Source organism: Colletotrichum graminicola (assembly GCF_000149035.1).
Source record: "Colletotrichum graminicola M1.001 genomic scaffold supercont1.53, whole genome shotgun sequence".
NCBI lineage: Eukaryota > Fungi > Ascomycota > Sordariomycetes > Glomerellales > Glomerellaceae > Colletotrichum > Colletotrichum graminicola.
Window position 1 is genome coordinate 82448 of NW_007361057.1, and position 18748 is coordinate 101195.

Sequence of the window (18748 nt, forward strand, 5' to 3'; positions counted from 1 at the left end):
CGACAATTTGACCAGACCCTGCCGTCCGTCCATTGTCATGTCTATCCATAACAACCCTCTTCTCGACACAAACCAAATGCCACGTACCACATGCAACATCCCGTTCATCCCTTCATTTAAAGCCCTATAAACCCACCCCTCTCATGTCTACCCTGACCGTCTACCATCGGTCTGCCTCCTTACTGCCCACCTGCCTGCTCAGGCCTGACCAGCACTCTCCCCAGCCTTTTGGACCCGGAAATCTGTGCAATGGACTCAAAACAATGAAAGAGAAGAAAACAAGAACAACGAAACACAACAAATCAATCCGAAAAAGCAGTAGTGGTACACCCAGAACTCGGACTCGCTCGCAACGCATACTCCCCAAAAGAAAAAGAAAATAAAAAATGATTTAAAAAAAAAAAAGAAAGAAAAAACGCCACAAGCCCAACTGCCACCCTATACACGCGCATCATGTACTCTTTCCGCTTCACCTTGTGACACCAGTTTTGACCTGCTTGACCTTATGCGTCGGCACCACCCTTCATCATCGTCCGCAGACTGACGATCTCTCTCTTCAACCGCGCATTCTCCTTCTTGACCCGCGCTGTCTCCTCGCTGTGTTCGCGCAGGCTTCGGATGAGCTCCTCCTTGTCCTCTCTGCCCTTGCCCTTTAGCGCCTTGACGATCTTGCCGAGCTCGCTGTTGAACTTCTCGTACATGAGCTCGTTCTCCGCCGTCGACTCCCTGTACAGCTGGTCGATGCTCTTGACCTTGGTTTCCGACGCCTTGAGCGTGCTTTCCATGTCGCGCTGGATCATGGACTGACGATCCGTCAGCTCCGCCATCATGCTCGGGATCCGCTCCTCGAGCGACTTGACCGACGCCGTGAGCTTGCGTAGATCCACCGTGTTCGTATGTGTGCCCAGACCCGAGTTGACTCTCGACATTTCCTCGGCAATCTTGGAGAGCTCCGATTGCAGTGATGCGTCGACGTCCTCAACCGCCTTCTTCTCCGTCTGTAGCCGTTCCCGTAGCTTCTGTGGCGACTGGAGCCGGAGCTTTCCGCTACCTGGGGGTTTGCCGGGGCTCGTAGATGGCCGTGGAATAGCGTCGGACGATTGAGTGCCCACCGGGCGAGCGGGTCTCAGAGTCGGAATGTTGGAGGTCGACAAGCCTCTAGCATGTCCCTTGGGCGTGCGACTCGGCACGTTCTCGCGGTCAGAGGGCGTGGGCGGTGAAAACATTTCTGGCAGACTCGTCTTCTCCTTGTGGCGAGGGGACACCATACGAGGAGACCGCAGGCTGTGGGATGTCGGACTTATCGGTATCCTAGATGGTGACACGACCCGCGGCGTCGAGTTGAACTTCTCTGACGTCTGCTTGTTGATCCGTAAGGGCATCAACGCTTCTTCGATCTTATCCCGAGGGTCGATGATAGTAGCTGCCTCCATAAGGCTTCTCAGATCAGAGAGCGAGCTTCGCCGCTTCTTCTTGGAAGACTTGGCCGGCGTGGCCTCGACGTCAGGCTCGCCGATGGTCTCAAGGCGCATGTCGAGTCGGTGGGAGCTGGTCGGTCTTGGATCCTCGTCGAATGCGCCTGCGATGGGCGGCCTATCTCGAGAACCAGGCCTCCTCAGCTTGTTCGGTCCGGACTGAGTTCCAGAGTCAATGGACTTTGCCCGTGATGATGTCATCTTGGACAAACTAGAGCTCGAGGCGGCATCTGCAGAGGCGGGGTGGCGACCGTGCTTGCTCAGCGTGCGCCAGACAGAGGAACGCTCCGGGTCGTTCTTGCTGTTCTGTCGTAGCAGAGAATCGAAGCCAAATTTGCGCCGAATGGAAGACGTATTTGATGTCAGCGAGCCTGAGTGCGACTTTCCACTGCGAGAATTCATGGACTCGAACGCTTGTTGAACGGTGAGATTGACACCAAACCCGGCATCGTCGAAGATCCTGTCGCAGTCATCCACTAGGCGGTCCAGGAGGTTGATGTAATTCTGCGCCGTGCCGTCCGAGACCAGGAGTTCCGCGAACGACACAGTCAGGATACCTCTATCACCGTCGTTGCCGCAGCCGTCGAGCAGATCGGCGAGCAGCTTGATCAAAGCCGTAAATGCCCTCTGGTTCTGCGGCGCCATTTCTTTGAAGATGAAATTGACGAAATCGGCAAAGTTGCCAGGGACTTGTCGGTTCATCCGCTCGAGCAACGTATCCAACGTCTGCTTCGTCATGATCGGGCCCATCTGCTCACCCCAGGCGATGCGGATGAACTTCTCGAACGCGACAAAAATCACATCAGCGCCCAGCTCGGAGGAAGCGTCGAGGTCAAAGGGACTCTCGATCAACCGGTTGTAGAGATCATTGACCAGAAGCTCATCGGCCGCGGACCTATTTAGCAGCATCCTCCCAACGATACTCCCCTTCCGAGCCTGCAGGCTGGCGACGTATCCGGTAAAGGTCTGCTCTAACCGCACAAGCGGGTTCTCGGGACGGTCGTCGCCGCCCATCTTGATAGCGTCTCTGCCTTTGGCAGAACCGTAAAGAGAGCCCGCCTCGCTATTTGCTCGTGACACCGGTGGCGGGAAGACGTTGGTTACTGGCACCCGGCTATACTTGGGCGAGTTTTGTCCTTCCGTGTGGGTGGAGCCGCCCCAGATGCTGGAGAAGAGCCCTTTGACCGGCGACGAAGCAAGGAAGGATCTCGTCTTTTCTGCCCTGGTCATGAGAGGGAGACCCTTAAGGACCTTTGTGTAGTAAGAAACCAGCGCGGGCGCCAGTCGCATGTTGGACACGCTGAATTGAATGCCAAGTAGCTGGATGACTGGGTATATAGGGTTAGCATTCTCATCTGCATACTGGTCTACTGGCGAGCAATCTTACTTCTTCGAGTGAGCGTGGGCAAAAAGTCATCCAACGCCACATCGTCCGAGAATTGTTTCCCGTTCAAGCCGGCAGTCACCATGCTGATCTTTTTGAGGTCGCCACACTTGACGTTGACAGTAATTTCCACTCCGTAATGGCCTATCGGTGCCCCCTTGGTGCCCTTGTCATGATCGATGACAATGCGAATCGGCGCGGGCTCCTTTCGGCCATCAATCAGCTGGTCAACGCCCTCTTGAAAGACGGCGGCAAATATACCGAGGTTGCTGTCCGGCATCCGAATGGAACGCAGGGTCCAAGAAGGGTCCTCCCGCTCCTTTTCGGGAAAACGACCCTCAACGCGGGCCTTGGCGATGTCTTCCGACCACTTCGATGTCCGCGTGAAAGTCTCGTCGAGCAGGAAACACCGCGACGTAACGGCGGTGCCTGTGACCCACTCTCCAGCATGGGCTCCCTTCATCTCTTGTGTCGAAGTCATCCAGATGAGCTTGCCGTCCGCTGACTCGGTGAAACGTACATCGGCAAGGCCATGCCAGCCGGTAAATGCGAGCTCGTAAGAAGGATGTCCACCAGCAGCGTTTGTCATTGAGAGAAGAAGCCCAGCTGCCGAGGGCTTGTCGATTTCGCGCAGAAGATCCTTACCGCTCATTGGCTTGGGGCCCAGCTTCTTCACAACGACAACACAGTCGGAGAACAGAAGGAAGATTCCTGCACGCTCCGCCATCTCCGGTGGGTCGAGTAGGCGGTAGGGCGCAGGAAGCTCGACGAAGTCGACCGCGTGGATGAGCCGCCCTTGGGGCTCGAGGTCGAGAGGCCAACTTTCGACCATGTTTCGCAAGCGACTCGTCACTTGTGGCTTATCGGGGATGGGCTCGTCCATTGAGCAGATATTGGTAATGATGTCGCGCGCTTTGAGCATGGGCTGCAGCGCCGGGTGTGTCATGGGGAGACAGCTGACGATTTGGTCGATAAGCAGACTGTAACGAGGAAGGCGTTGGACAGGCTCGATGAGGATAGAGCGAACAGTCTGCTCGCCGGTCTGGAGGACCCGTTGGCGGAAGCTCGACTGCTGACCCAGACACGAGTTGAGAAGCGTGGGGAAGTGCTGGCTCGCGCGGATGTAGTCCTGGTAGCAGTCCGTGAACTTAGGGAACCACTCGAGAAAGACCCTCGCGATTGCCAATGAGCCGCTGGGGTCCTTGGACTTGGACGGCGACCCCATTCTCGATCCTGTAAGCGCAATCGTCGTCACTTGCATGTCCTTGACAGCTTCCTCCTCGGTCTCGTCCATGATCTGACGGAGCTCCTGCACGAAAGCAGAGTTGACCTGCAGTATTTTATCCGCGGACCTAGGAAACAGCTTCTCGAGCTCCTCCTCGGAAGGGCTCAGACTGCTCGGGTCGCGTTGCTTGGCAGATTGTCTAAAGTCGTCGGCGATGTGCTTCACCAGCTCATTCAGCTTTAACACATATCTCTCTTCGGTATCGACCAGCTCTCCAAGCTTCATCCTCAGATCCACCTTTTGGTCCTTGGAGAAGGACTTGCTACGGTTCAGCGATGTCGGCTTCGAGGGCGCCCTCCGTAACTTCGATGTCGGCAAGAATACGGGCTCTCCCAGCGCCTTCACCAGCGGCATGTATCCCCCGTACTGGCGCAGCGTCGGATCAAGAAAATCGTCCTCATCGTCAGGCACCTCCTCCAGGTCCTCGGTTTGCAGCGGTACGATGGAACCGGGCGGCAGGACAAAGTCGATGTCAACGTTGCTCAGGTGCTGGGTCTGGAGGGCGGTCCGTAGTGTCTCGAGAACCTCGGCGGCGTTCTCGCTCTTGACCATATCCTTGGCGAGGTCGGCCGCATGTTGCTCGCTGAACAAAGCCGGACCGCTACCCGGGCGACGCCCTCTGGTGGTCGGGTATGTGTTCTTCAGGTGGTTCTTGACGACTTCGGGCAGCTCCTGGAAGTACTTGTAGAGGCCGAAAGCGAGACCGCGGTATACCTCGTCGCCCTGCCATTCGCGCGGCAGATGGTTGACGACAGAATAGAAGGGAGAGTTGGGTTGTATGGTAAGACGCGGGAAGCACTGGAAGCCGGCGGGGCTGTAGATGTGGATCTGGACGCGGGAGCTGTTGAGGGTGTAGTTTGCGGTTGTGGAGGGTCCATGGAAGAGGAGGATCGGCAGGTGTCCAAGGAGGGGGTCGGTGGCGTGGTAAAGGGTGAGGAGCTCGGCAGGTAGAGCCAGCTCCTCCGTGACACGAACCATTGTCGGGGCTGGCGGCGATGCGGCGGTCGGTCGGTCGGTCGCGTGGTCTCGTCAATGGGTCTGGGTCATTGCTGACTGAATGGTGTACAAATCGCACAAGGAACAAGAAGAAGCGGAGAGTTTGCAAAGTTTGGTAAACGAGCGTGTGATGCAGGCGTGAGCGCGTGTGTATGTCAATGACGACAGGCGCAATTTGGTCCCCAAGTCGAGGTCGCGGTCGAGGTCGAGTTCGATGCGGCGGTCGAGGTGCTTCTGAGGGCGGCGGATGGATTGATGGCGATGTGACGAAATGAGATGGAAGAAGTGCTCCAAATGCCAAAGAAAGAATGAGGTAATTAGGGGGGGGGGAATGAGCGTGAGGAAAAAAGTAGCCAAATTGCCAGGCTGGCTAGCGCGACCAAAGTTGGGAAAGATGAAGATTGCAAGCTAGCAACTGAATTATCGTGTATCTCTAAGGTTGCGGTGTCGGTGTGAGTTGGCTGGCTTTGAGCTCGGCCAGGGTCGAGAGTTGGGAGAGTCCGTGTGTTGACAACAGTAACAGCAACACCGATAGCAGGCGGGCAGTGAAGTGGGAAAAGCGCGTGGTGGTGGGTGGGTACACTTGGGCACATAGTAGTTTGGGTATAAAGCAAGGTACCTTATGGAGGGGGCTGGGCTGGGCTCCATTCGCCAGTCGCAGTGGTGGGGCGTGTGCTACCAAGTTAGCTGGCTGCTGGCGGCGGGCTGTGGTCCGTGGGTCCACCCGGTGTGTTGTTGTTTGTTGTTTAGATATTACAGTTGAGAGAGGTGAAGCCCAATCTCTCTCCCTGCCTCTCAGGTTGTAAGACGAAGGGGTGGGGTCCTGGTAAGATGCGACGGGTCAGTCAGAATGACAGGGAGAGATGAAGAAACAATACGGAGATCCCTGGGGTTTAATTTACCTCTGTTATCGAACCCTTTGTTGATCTCGATGTAGGCCCTGACAACGCACTGGGACGAAAACCGGCCTTGTTTCCGGTTGCTGCTATTGACCGACACTCCCATCACACGGGAATGGGAGAGAGAACAAAGAAGGTTGAAGACGGAGAGAGTGTGGTAATGGGCTTCTGGTTTCTGGGGTGGGAAAGAATGACGACAGCCCGCCCACTGCCTTGCAAGACAAGGGGAGGGATTAAGCGACGAACGCCTCTAAACCTGGCCGTGGGTCTGGGCTAGACCTTTTTGACTTTTTCTTTTTTTTCCTTTTCTTTTCTTTTTTCTTTACCGGGGGAGAATGAGCCCAAGATACGGGATCCAGGAGGAGGGGGTCGGGAAGTCCTGGGCTGGGACATTTTCACTCGGAAGATGGATTGTATGCGGACGCTACACCTTCGTACTACACACAACACTTGACCAGCCCAGCCCAGCCGTCAAGCAGGAACCATGTGCGATGGCGCCCGCCTTTGGGGTTCGTTAGTGAAACTGGTGGTTGGTCTTACCCTATCTGTCTCTGTCTCTGTTTCTCTGTCTGTCTGCCGGAGAAGAGATTTTTACCATATGTCGCTCTGACTGGACGACGCCAACGTGGTGCAGATGCAGGGCGAGGCGTGTTGCAGACGGATGCACCTGGATTGCCGGCCTGCGGCATCTTATCGTTCGTTGCCTCCAACCTCTCACCAGTCATCGTGTACGAAATTACACTTCAGTACCTAGGTAAGATGGGTGCCTAGTTTACCTACATTCTGAATCGGTACCTGAGCCAGGTACTTAAGCTCATCATCCCTCTAGTCTCACCTTGCGTGCTGGCACTGGTGCGTCAGCGAGCGCCTCCCCCGCTGTTACATTATCCACACGGTACTCTGTAATACCTACCGTACCTAAGCTGCTTAGGTGGTTTGTTAGGTATTTGTACAGATACATGTGCCTTACGTATACACATCATACCTAGGTACTACCTAGTGTACCTACCTGGAGAGAGTGAGGTGAGGTCAACATAAACAGATTTAACCGCGACCCGCTTTATCACCCGTCGCGTCCACTCCTGCTCCCAACTTTCCCTCGGCCAGCAACCAGCCCGCACTAAAACAAGATACCTGCACAGTACGTACCCGCTCTTTTGACCCAATCACCGCACCTCTACCCCTGATCCCCTGTCTCGAGGATGGGACCGGGGTTCTTATGTCAGCTAATGGGGGCCCACCACCAATCTCGACCGAATCAATTTTGGGCGGAGCAAGGGACCTGGACAGACAGCAGCTGAGAACTGGACCAGGAACCCCTCCTTCCCGGAACCTTCAAGCCTTATTATGGCCCTTCTGTTTTTATTTGTTTCCCCCTTCCCTCTTGACCACCCCGCAGTACACTAGTTGGACGGCGGCTTCCGGTCCGACTCTCATCCTCACACCTAACGTGCCCGCTTCTCGGCTTTCCAGACCCGTCAACTACCAACTTTACCTACAGCACGAATAGAAGCGCCGTCTACCTACGTCACAGTATCCAACCACACCTCCAGACAAGGCCATCATCCCCTCCCTCCCCAGCCCGACCATGTCCACCCAAGACGTCGGCATCCCCTTGACCCATGCCCCGGACTCGCGCGGGTACAGGCTCATGGAGCTCCCCCCCGAGCTGGAGGCCCTGCTCACAGCCGAAGATGCCCCGATGTAAGTCGTTTGGGCACGCACTCAATTTACACGCTCACACATCGCAGTATCACACTCACCTCCACCCCCACAACGGCCCTCCTCAAGGCCCGAGACAAGACCTACAAGCTCCTCCAAAAGAACACCTCCAACTCGCTTATCCTCCTCGCCCCTCACGCTACTACGCCTCTGGGCTCAGACACCTCCGCCGCCGTGGGTCTCGGCGCCATCGCAACGCTCCACGAGACCATCGAGCTTGTCGCCCAGGCGGAACCGCAGACGATATCTAACCTCAAGAACACGGGCAGCAAGGGCAAGTGGCACGAGAAGTTTGGCCGAGGGCGCTAGACTGCGTGCGTGCCCTCACTTGTGGATGCCTGGCGACCTGTTGATTTGTATTTAACGCCGTGCTTGCGAGTACCCTACTGTACGAACTAAGAGGTCCCCTCCCTCATGACAACCCAGAAATAAGATACCCTGCCTCACCCTATGAACATCTGCACCTGCCCCCCTGTGTGTGTCAGTGGCGACCTGGGTAGGTAGTAGGCAGAAACTCAGTTCTTCCTATGACTCCATGCTCAATGCTACGCTGTGAAGACTGGTAGGTAAGGAGAAACGAGAAAACAGATCCCGAACCCCCAACACCGGCTTCATGGTGCAAACCCGACATGGCTTCCCCCAAATCATCTCCCCAACTCGAGGCGGGCTTCGCTCGTCAACATACCCACTTCGGGTGTGGTTTGAATGACGCAGGACTCGGAGCAGTTGCTCTGCGACGTACTGCCAGTTGTCTCAGGGTATATTGTCGACCAAAAAGAAAAGAAGAAGAAATAGACGGGAAACGAGAGAGAGAGAGAGAGAGAGAAATGGGGAAACGCGGTTTTTAATCCAGCTCCAAAGGCTCGTCGCTGCTCCCTGCAGCTCCAGCGGCGGCTGCTTTTTGTCGCATAGGTGCTAGACGGGTCAACACCCCTTGGGGGCCGGCTGGCATCAACCAGTTTGGACGATCCGGGGCCGGTGGCTGTTTCGGCGGGTTTGGGTTCAAGCGGTTGACCCCACGGTTGGCTCGTTCTTGAATATCCATTGCACTCTCTTCTTCTTGGATAGGTTCACCTTGTATGGCACGACGGGGTTCAATGCGCTTAGGTACCGTCATGCTCTCTCTCCATCGGGTAGACATATCGCGATCATGAGACGCTTGAACGATTGCGGATTGGTCTGGGGTTTGCCGGACTTGTTGATCTCCCGTAGCTTGCTTCTGATTCTGAGCTTGCTGCTGAGCTCGCTCGGCATCCCGGGCTTGCAGTCGAGCTTGCAGAGCTTCCCAAGGCTGTCTATCGTCTGGAGCTAGCTGCGCATGCTGATTTGCAGCGAGATTGCGATACTGTTGCGCAGCCTGATTATTGGGATTCGGGGCGAGACCTGTTGAAGGCCGTGTTTGAGGTCGAGGGGAGAGTTGCCCCTCGTTCATCTGGTGGCCCTGTCGCTCAACTTGTAGATGTTGTGGTAAATGCACAGGCTGTACATCGGCTTTCGGCATTCCGGGGTTATTTGCAGGACGCCGGCTGCCCTTGTTGCAATGATTCTGCCTCTTCAGTTCCCGGGGTGCCGGTGCAGGCCGAGGCGAGGCTCCATTGACCGGTCCAAACGGTAATGCTGGCCCCACGGGCTGAAGCTGGTTCGGATTTTGCTGGTTGAAAAACGGCATGTTTAACGGGTAAGGCATGTTTAAAGCCCCGGGCATGACTACAGCCTGCGGCTGCGGTTGTTGAAGTCGGGATTGGTATTGCGGAGCAGGAAAGTCAAGACCGCCTGCCATACCCGGATGCCCTCGGTATTCGGCAGGTGGCCGGGCTGGAAACCCGGCCTGGTTCGCGACCTGCCCGGGAACTTGGTACTGTTGCGGAAGTGCAGGCCACAGATGGAGGTTATCACCTGGCAGTTGGCCAAATACGTTCTGTCCAACAACCGGCATGGCGGCGACAGATTGCTGTGCTACTTGAACTGGGGGAGCTTGAACAACTCTCGGCGGCGGCTGTCCCTGGGAATGGTGTCCTGCCGGTCTCTGGTTCCTGGGAGGGTCTCTGGGCCTTCTAGGTTTATCCTCTGGCATGTCGAACTTGAGAAAATCTCTGTCAACGCGATGGTTGCTTTCCAATACCTTCTTGCGAGCCTTGTCCTCTGCAGCCTTTACTTCAGATTCGTGGCGTACACGTACATCCGCAACGTCAAAGAGCGGGCAGTTGCCCACCTTTCCGCCCCGTGACTTATCGTCAAAGTGGCTATAGTCGCAGGATTTGGAACAGACGTAGCACTGGATGTTCCTGCAATTAGCAGCGGTACAGGCCATCTTATTGCATCCCATTTCTTTGATGAAAGGGGTGCCACCTATTGGTACTCAAAGTCAGTAGCTGCAACATGCACGACTGTGGTGACAACGCGGGCTGTAGAACGCGACTCACATTTATTACACTTGCGAATCAGAGCTGCAGACATGGCTTCCTCGATTTCATGCCGAGCTCCAATATCTTTATCGCGCGCAGCCTCCTCGCACGTCTTTGGAAGGTGCGTATCCTCCTTGCAGTGGCGACAGCTGACCTTCCGGCAATCTGGGTTGTCGCATCGGAACTCTCGATTGGTATCAATGGGTGGATATTCGGCAGCGTAGGGGCAAAAGGGACATGTTTCCAAGTTTTCTATACCCGCCATCCGGAGGATAGCCGCATTCTCGATACGGTCTAGGGCTGCTGACAGTTGATCGCTGAGGAATTTTTGGCGCTGTTCTCGAGAAAAGCCTGCCTTGCATTGGTCCATGGACATACAGATCAGCTCATATTTTGATTGACCAACGGCGTGTTCAGCAGCCCGCCGTGCACAGTCAACACAAAAGAGCTCCAGAAAACTTAGCTGTGTTCAATCAAGACACTTAACGGAGACAAGAGAGTACTCACATGAGGGTTCTCCAGGTTCTGGCAGCATACCGCGCGGTTCCGAGCGAGTTCGCCAAAACAACACCCGCACTCCACGACATTACCGTCTGCCAAGGCTTTAGCAAAGTTAAGCTTCTCCTGAGCACTGTCAAGGTATGCTTTTATTCGTTTGCTTCTCAGTTTTCGGGCGGCCTGAAGTTCTTGTAACGCTTGATGTTAGGTCGGATTGTTCGTGGTTTCGATGGTGCGATCCAGCTGCATGTCGTCGTACTTGTTTTCTGTCGCAGGTCTGGATCTCTTTGTTGAAGAGAAGCCTTCCGGGATGTTCTCGCGCGACCCCCTTCGAAGTTCGCTAATGGCTATGTCAATGGCCACGTACGCTGGTAGCAGCTGGTTGCTTTTGCTGGCCAAGACCTTACCGATGCCACTGATAGTGGCATCAGGGAATTCATGCTTCAGAACCTGTTTCCTATTTCCGACATGAGTCTCGTGTTTCATCTGGCTACAGGCGTCCAAAGATAACGAACGTGATGGGATAGTTGGGGGACTGGGGAACTTACGTTATAGCTAAGTATTCCGGGTTTGACTCCATTCCCCGGTTGGGATGTTCGTAGGTACGACGAATATTGGCTTCTTCATCTGGATCCTCTGAAGTTTCTCGCTTCCGCTTGAGAGCATTGGAGTAAGATCTCTTTGGGTACTGTTTCCCCATCTCGAAGAGTCTCAAAATCTCGTCGATGGTTTGCTCTGAATTGTGCTGGAACTTGAACGCCGTCTCTTGGAGAAAATCGGTGCAGATATCCGGAAAGATGGCAAGAACGGTAGCCACACAGGCACTCTTCGTCTTTTCGGCGGCCTCTGCCATCTCTGCGACTGGGTTTGTTTGCGGGCGGTATCCTTTCACAAATCCATGGATGGCGTTCGCAATGCGCTTCGGCAGCCTCGTCGGGTGCTTACAGCCTCCCTGGGCCCTTTCTTGCACCGGTGGAGGAGCCTGCGGCGGTGGTAAACAATCCGCTTGCTGTTTTTGGTTAGCTGGCTTGTCATCTTGGCGCCATTTCTTCAACCAAGTCCACATGGTGAATAGACCGGGATGATGGTAGATGGCGAGGAATGGGTAAGACTTCTTGACATGAGATGAACATTGAGAAAGCGTAGAGCATGACTATGCAACCATGAAACCATGACATTGAAAGGGGGGAGGGCAGCTTAGGGAGTTACCCGCATGGGTATTCTGTACTGGCGAACCATGTTCAACGCGAGGCGCACCCAACAGAGTTCTGCCACGGGTGAGAAGACTTCTCACTCCAGCCCATACATTGTGATTTTGTGGTAAGGCGGCATACGCATGTCTTCCAAGCGAAAAGATATGAGTCACTCGATGGAGCAGAAGGTTCAAGGTGAACCAGAAAAGGAATAAGGTTGTGCACCCTACTTCAACAGAACGTATCGTCGCCGAGGAGTAGTGATAAGAACAAGAAAACATGAGCATATAACATACCTGCTGGTTACAGCTACAGTAGAGAGGTGCACCTGTGGTCTGGGTTCAAGTTCGGCCCCAGCCAGGGCGTATCGAAGGAAGAGACGAAACGTCGTCGGATCGCAGCTTGTGGGCGGGGCGATGAGAAAACACCAGTAACGAGACAAACGAAGGGATCGCCGTCGAGTATTGGGCGATCAGAGGTCGTAAAAGGATGTCAAAATATTTCTGCTCATCAAGAGGAATTCGCCTTTGCCTGCGTACCTGGATTGCGATGGTGCCTTTTTCGGTGAAGGCAGCCGGCCAAACGGGAGGAGGTGAAGTCAAGTCTCGTCAGAAGGTGGGCCCTCAACGGATGGCAGGTATGGCCGTGGGAAGGTAACCCTGTGCCTGGCTGCTTCCAGAAGAGAGCAAGCAGCCTTCTGTACGGAGTACCAAGACCGCTTCTCTCTCTGTCTCCTTCCTTTCACATAGGTTCTCTTACACCGTTTTTGCTGTCCAACCAGAGCAACCAAACACAATAAGGCCTGGGTCTTGAATGTTTGGACGACTGGCTCCTCAAACAACACTGTGCAAACGGGGCTCCTCCTCCCGACTAGGCGCTCACTATTCTTCCTTGAAGAACTTAAACGACTGTCTGTCTGTCTGCCTGCCTGCCTGTATGGCTGACTTGCTGACTTGCTGGCCCGTCTAGCCACACTCCCCACCGCTTCTGTGCCTTTTTGCTGTTTGAACTTTCTTCGATGTACCTTGAAGTTCCTCGTGCAGATTGACTTTTTCACCGCGCGTTCGTTGAGGATCGTAACTAGGCGTGCCGGCCAGTCTGTACGCTGTGTCCCTTGTCTATCGAAAAAAACCCTCCGACATGAAGTGACGTTGGGAATCCACGAACCTGAGTCAAGGGGGTGTGATGGCGGGATGGACCCGTGGATCGTCAGACGGCCCGAAGGCCGGGCACTCTTAGCCTAGTTCGGCTGGGTTGGCCGACAGGTCAACTGAGTAATGGATTGAAGTTGCCATCATAGGCAGTGTTGTGGGGAAAGCAAAGACGAATACGCGCCCGATCTTATTCCCGGCGTCTGTGAAATAGTATCCATAAACCTCCAAAGTGCGATGATATTCATGTTACTCCCGAGACAGTTTATATGCTGCCTGCGAGCTTTGGAAGTTCACCACAGTGTCACGCCTGAGCCACGTCCTTAGAAACGCGACTGGCACTGGCCAGGAGCCAACTTCATCCCATTCGGTTATAGCTTAAGCATCTCTTGGTATCAGCCCAACTCTTATCTCAGCATGACACTGTACTAGCAGGTCCATGACGGAGCCACCGCCATTTTCATTGGATACAATGCCCACCTCTGCATGAGGTGTGGTCAGGTGCTCTATAATCGGTACACTACTTGTCTCAATACGGTTCCTCCTCCGCCTTGAGCCAACGATGAATGGTGACGGTTGTTGCTATTTGTTGCATGCATCTCGACACATGAAGATGGCGGTATATTTGTGCAGTGACCAAAGGAAAATCGGTCGATGCACCTCCACCTATAACGGCCTTGTGTTCTTGAAGACTCTCATCTCCACGCATACAGCACCGAGAATCATACGGCAGGCGACTTGCCATCTCACATGCAATACACCGGGCCGCAGCTGCATTACTAGTAATCGTCGTCCGAGGCCAAAAAGTCGTCATCGTCCTCATCCTCACTGTCAGCGACAGGTCTTTGCCTACGCCTCGTCGACCGCCTCATCACCGCCTTCTTCTTAGGCCTCGGCTTGGCCTTGACCGGCGCAGGGAGATGTTCCGAAACGGGGGAAGATTCTTCGGCGTTTGCCGTGCCATCCGCATGGTCGCTCGTGTCTGGCTTCTCGTCGCGGCCGTGATCCACGACTAAATCACCATCCATGTCCTGATCATCGTCGCCTTCGTCCACTACTGGGAAGAAGCCAGACGTGAACCGCTTTGGTTGCTCGACCTCTTCTTCCTCGTGACCTTCTGGGAAGAAACCACCAGCCATCTCCTCATCCCTCATCTGCATGGCTTCTGCGTCTACACGATGCGTCTCCTCTCCTTCCTCTTCTTCATGAGTGTCTTTGATGGCCTTGGCCGTTCCCTTTTGGAAAACTGGAACGCTGTCGTCAACATGCCCATAATCCTGGCGAATGCGCTCGACGATTCTGAGACCCTTCAAGAACTTGCTCCACACCCTCAGCGCCTCCTTGCGCCGCTTCTCGTCCTCCTTGCGTGCCCGCTCCGCTTCGTCTTTGCGAATCTCCTCCATTACCTGGTCGTGATATTCTTCTGCGATGACAACACCTTGTATGACGGGCACTGCCATTCGGTTCCCAAACTCAAAATCCACAACGGCTTCGGCATAGTCGATCTTGAGCCTTTTGCAGACCTTGACGGCGCCTCGGAACGGGACATGAGCGGCACCTGATGACATATTATTAGCAAAGCCATCCATATCGTCAAGCAACATGCAGCTCGTTACCTTCAGGACACATGTGTTCAGCGAAGAGATCGATGTTGCTACAACGGGTAAGCGAAAGGCCCAGTCAGCATCAACAGGAAAGCTTACCCATATTCGTTCTTCGGGATGACGCCATCCTTGATAGGGGGAGGGATGATCCACTCGGTCTGGTCGAAGCTGTACAGGCCCTGGAGAACCTTTTCGCCGCTCACGGCCTCAGCTTCTGCGATCTCGCGGCGCCTGTTGGTCGTCGCTGCACGATACGGCACCCTCTTGAGCGGTCGCTCGCCAGGCTTGGGAGCTCTGCCCTGTTTGTGCCAGGTTTCTGCACTCTTGACATTCACGACGTCCTTCCTCGAGAAAACTGGCTCGTCGGAGACATCCACGCCTTTTCCCTTGTTCTTGAACGTCTTGACAGGAACAGCCGTTGGCAACAGAGCCTCTTCTCGTTTGAGATGACGCTCGAGGCAGAACTCCTTCGACTGCTTGTAGTACGCAAGGGTCTCACTGCCCTCTTTCACTTCCTTCTTCTCTGGTTGAGCCGGAGTCAGATCCGTCGAATCCTCCACTTCGTCCTCTTCTGTCAGGGGATGCTTTTGGCCACCCTTGGCGAAGCCTTTCATGGCCGATTTGAACCAGTCAAATTGATCATAACGCTTCACCTTGCCGTGACGATTGTAAATCGGGACCTTTTCCGGCGACATCCTTGAGCCTTTCGTGCGGCCGGGCCACAGTTGCTTTCTGAGGTAACGAACTGTCACGTCCTTAGCTGTTCCGTCCGAGGAGAAGCCAACAACATACGCCATGACCTGCTTCGCCTTCTCTGCCTTTCCTCCACGCGGCTCCAGTGATTCAATCAGGTCTCGGTTGGTACCGATGACGTTCTTCACAATCGGATCAACCGGCAGGTACTTTTTCGTTACTGGTGACAAAACCTCCGTCCAATAATGAGGGAAGTCCAAGTCCTGATCGAACTTCTTGGACACCACTGTAGATTTCCGCGGTGTCACTTCTAATTCTACGACCGATTCGTCGTCGCTGTCCGGGTGCTCCAAGCCGAGTTCAGCATCCGAGTCATCCATCTCAATGACGGCATCCTTCTGGCTTGCGCGCCTCGTGCTTGAGATTCGTGATGATGTTGTACTTCTAGGTGTTTGTTTGGCGCCCTTCTCTGCCAAAACTTCCTTGGCTGCTTTGTTCGTTTTCCCTTTGGTCTTGCCCTTCCCACTCTTCGTATCATTGCTGTTGGTGACAGAAGGCGCATTTTTCTCCTTCTCAGGGTGTGCCTCCTCAAGCTTTGTCCATCCAAAGCCTAAGGGCTGCAGACTGGCGACCATCCGCGCCTCCAATCCCAGAGCTCTTATAAGAGCTGTGAAGAGCTGCGATCCTATATCTCGGCTTCCCGTACACTCCTGGGCGCATTTCCGGAAACCCTCGAGGTCGTTGATTCGTTCTCCGAAGCGGTCCTGGTCATGACCTTCGGTCTCCCAGGCCTTTCGCAATCTGCCGACTCGTTCCGGGTGCATGTAACCCCACTTACGAATGCCGGGCGCTGTGATGCGAAAGCGTTGCCTCCACCAAGCCACGAGAGACTTCATAAGCCTGAACAGTGGATCGCCGTGGCTCATATCGGCAGCCCCTTCTTCCATTCTCTCGGCGGCAGGACCCCAATCTCGAGAGTCATCCTCAACCTTCTTCCCTTTTCCTCTGTCTCTGGTCTTCTTGGCCGGCCTGGTCAATTTCGGTGGAGGTCTTTGCGGCTTCGCATCCAGTCCACTGGCCCTCCTCCATCTTTCCACTTCCTCCCAAAGGCGGGGTGGAACATGGGACATCATAATTGCCTGTACTTCAAGGTCGCCAATCCACGAGTTTCGAAGTGCATTGTGCCAAAGAAGATACTGGACGTGGATAAAATGCGTCACAACCCGTATCTTCTTTTCGCGCTTCGTCGGCCCCTTTTTGTCGCCGTAGGGGTCGTTCATTGCAGTTCCAAACCCGGCATCGAGGGTAAGCTGGAGGTCTTGGGAGGTCGTCGCGGCCTTTGCCAAAGTAGTTCTTGGGGCGGGAACATCCTCGAACTCGATGTCGTCGTTATCGTCATTGTCGGATAGCTCCTCGGCCTTTTGTGCATTTGCGACGGGGACATCCTCGAAGTCCCCGTCGGATAAGTCGCTCAGTGCACTGGTTTCATCGCTGTCGCTCACAACATCAATAGCAGAACGGCCGACTTTGGACGAGCTAGGCGTGGTGGTAGCATCCAAATCGTCGTACAGAGTGGGCTTCCTGCGAGCAGACGGCACCCTGGGATTTGGCTGACCTTTGGCAACCTGTTGGCGTTTGGGGCTGGGTTCTACTAGCGATTCCTCGCGCAGCCGCTTGCGCGGCACGTGTGGAGGCATCGTGTAGGTAGATTTAGATGTGAGGTGTGGGAAGTCGCCCGTCGTCCGAGCATGAGAGCAGCTCCTCAAGGTTTGCAGGGTGGTGAATGCGACGAGACGGTTAATGGGCAACGTCATTGATTCGCGAGAAACGCGCAGGTACGCGGCCCACTATAGGGTCCGGGGTCCGCTGGATCGGGTCCGGTTGAATTATGGGTCAGTTTTCGGGGATCGCTTAGATCGCCCCTCCCCTAGTGAGGGTGGGTAGCTGCCGTTACCCTCCCCCACGCTACCTACTACCTACCTACCTGCTTGCTTGTGTCTTGAAGACCTGGCTCGGATGACCAACCAATGCGAATAAAAATGCTGTAGTATATAGGTAGTAAGTGAAAATGAAAACAACAAGCAGAGGCGACTACTCTTGCTTGCATCTGCATCGTTGAAGCCCTTAGCGCAAGAATCCTTGTTCCCCCATATCCCTTGGCTCTAGGTACCAGCTGCTGTCATGGATCAGTTGCTTTCCAGGCTGCCCGCGGCCACGCACGCGCTGTACTTGGCGCTCTAGCTTTGACGGCTGCCCCGCTGGAAGCGAGTGACCGACACGCCGAAACCCGCTGCCAACTGGTTTCTTCCAGACTATTCCTCTGCTATTTCTCAGCAACACCACGTCGCCATTGTCATCGTCGCCTCCCTCTCAGCCTCGTGCCACTGGTTGCGCCTCGGCCGGGGTCTACGCAAGCACATTCCGTACTTCGAAATCTGCCTCGGATCATCAAGAATAAATAGACGGTGGGAGCCAAACACGTCATCGCAATGGCGTCCTCATCCAACTCCGACGAGACGAGTTACGTCAAGATGGACGATACCAAAGACGGCTTCGACGCGCAATTGGTCGGCAAACACTGCGAGTACGACTACTGCAACCAACTCGACTTCCTACCCTTCTTCTGCCAGAGCTGCAAGAAAACTTTTTGCCTCGACCACCGATCCGAGACCGCTCACAAGTGCAATAACGCCGGTGCCTGGGCTGAGCGCCGACGCCAAGCGGAGCTTGCGAAGCCCGCCTACGGCCAGGGTCGTCAACTGCGCGACCACGTCTCCCAGAAGCCCTGTGCCTCGCCTTCCTGCAAGACCACCATTGGCACCTCTCTTGTACCCGGCGTACACTGCCCAGGCTGCAATCGCGACTACTGCCTAAAGCACCGGCTGAAGGAGGATCACGACTGCAAGAACCTCGTTCCGCTCGGTGCCCGTCCTGGATCGCAGATCGACGTCGCAGCGCGGACTAGGAGCGCGTTCGACAAGTTGAAGGCCTGGGGAACAGCGAAGAAGGAGCAGGCCGGCAGGGCGCTACCGAAACCGAAACCTACATCTGCGTCTGCCCGACTGATAGCGGTGAACAACCTCAAGAAGACTGCCAAGGGCGACGACAAACTGCCTCAGGAGAAGAGAGTATATTTGTACGTCGAGGCCGAGGCCGAGACCGCCAAGGCCAAGTTCCCTAAAGGCGAATTCTTCTTCTCCAAGGATTGGGTGGTTGGGAGAGTGCTTGACGAGGCAGCGAAGCGGCTACAAGTGGAGAACCTTAACAACCGATCGTCAGATGAACGAGACAAGCTGCGTGTGTTCCACGTGGAGGGGGGTAGATTGCTGGAATTCAACGAGAAGGTCGGGGCATCACTGGTTAGTGGCAACACGGTCGTCTTGCTGCGCGGCGTTGGCCCTCCGCCCAACCTAATAGAGGTTTAACGAAGATGATGATTTGAT

The 18748-nt window shown here is 54.9% G+C and overlaps 5 protein-coding genes across 5 annotated transcripts; 2 read left to right on the top strand and 3 right to left on the bottom strand.

The window, feature by feature from the left end:
- Window positions 1-503: 503 nt before the first annotated feature.
- Window positions 504-5122, bottom strand: GLRG_09852 (RhoGEF domain-containing protein; the record flags this gene model as incomplete). Its single annotated transcript, XM_008100537.1, has 2 exons — window positions 504-2803; window positions 2863-5122. The coding sequence occupies 2 exons, from the start codon at window positions 5120-5122 to the stop codon at window positions 504-506; spliced, it is 4560 nt and encodes a 1519-aa protein (XP_008098728.1).
- A 2505-nt stretch (window positions 5123-7627) lies between these two features.
- GLRG_09853 (uncharacterized protein) lies at window positions 7628-8070 on the top strand (the record flags this gene model as incomplete). The annotated part of the gene is made up of 2 exons (XM_008100538.1): window positions 7628-7743; window positions 7791-8070. The coding sequence occupies 2 exons, from the start codon at window positions 7628-7630 to the stop codon at window positions 8068-8070; spliced, it is 396 nt and encodes a 131-aa protein (XP_008098729.1).
- Window positions 8071-8605: 535 nt separating this feature from the next.
- Window positions 8606-11517, bottom strand: GLRG_09854 (RING finger protein; the record flags this gene model as incomplete). The annotated part of the gene is made up of 6 exons (XM_008100539.1): window positions 8606-10110; window positions 10185-10614; window positions 10674-10790; window positions 10924-10966; window positions 11032-11121; window positions 11213-11517. The coding sequence occupies 6 exons, from the start codon at window positions 11515-11517 to the stop codon at window positions 8606-8608; spliced, it is 2490 nt and encodes an 829-aa protein (XP_008098730.1).
- A 2270-nt stretch (window positions 11518-13787) lies between these two features.
- Window positions 13788-17002, bottom strand: GLRG_09855 (Rad4 transglutaminase-like domain-containing protein; the record flags this gene model as incomplete). The annotated part of the gene is made up of 3 exons (XM_008100540.1): window positions 13788-14566; window positions 14625-14662; window positions 14712-17002. 3 exons carry the CDS (start codon window positions 17000-17002, stop codon window positions 13788-13790), a joined length of 3108 nt encoding a protein of 1035 aa, XP_008098731.1.
- A 792-nt stretch (window positions 17003-17794) lies between these two features.
- On the top strand, window positions 17795-18730 carry GLRG_09856 (AN1-like Zinc finger; the record flags this gene model as incomplete). The annotated part of the gene is made up of 1 exon (XM_008100541.1): window positions 17795-18730. One exon carries the CDS (start codon window positions 17795-17797, stop codon window positions 18728-18730), a length of 936 nt encoding a protein of 311 aa, XP_008098732.1.
- Between the last annotated feature and the right edge of the window lie 18 nt (window positions 18731-18748).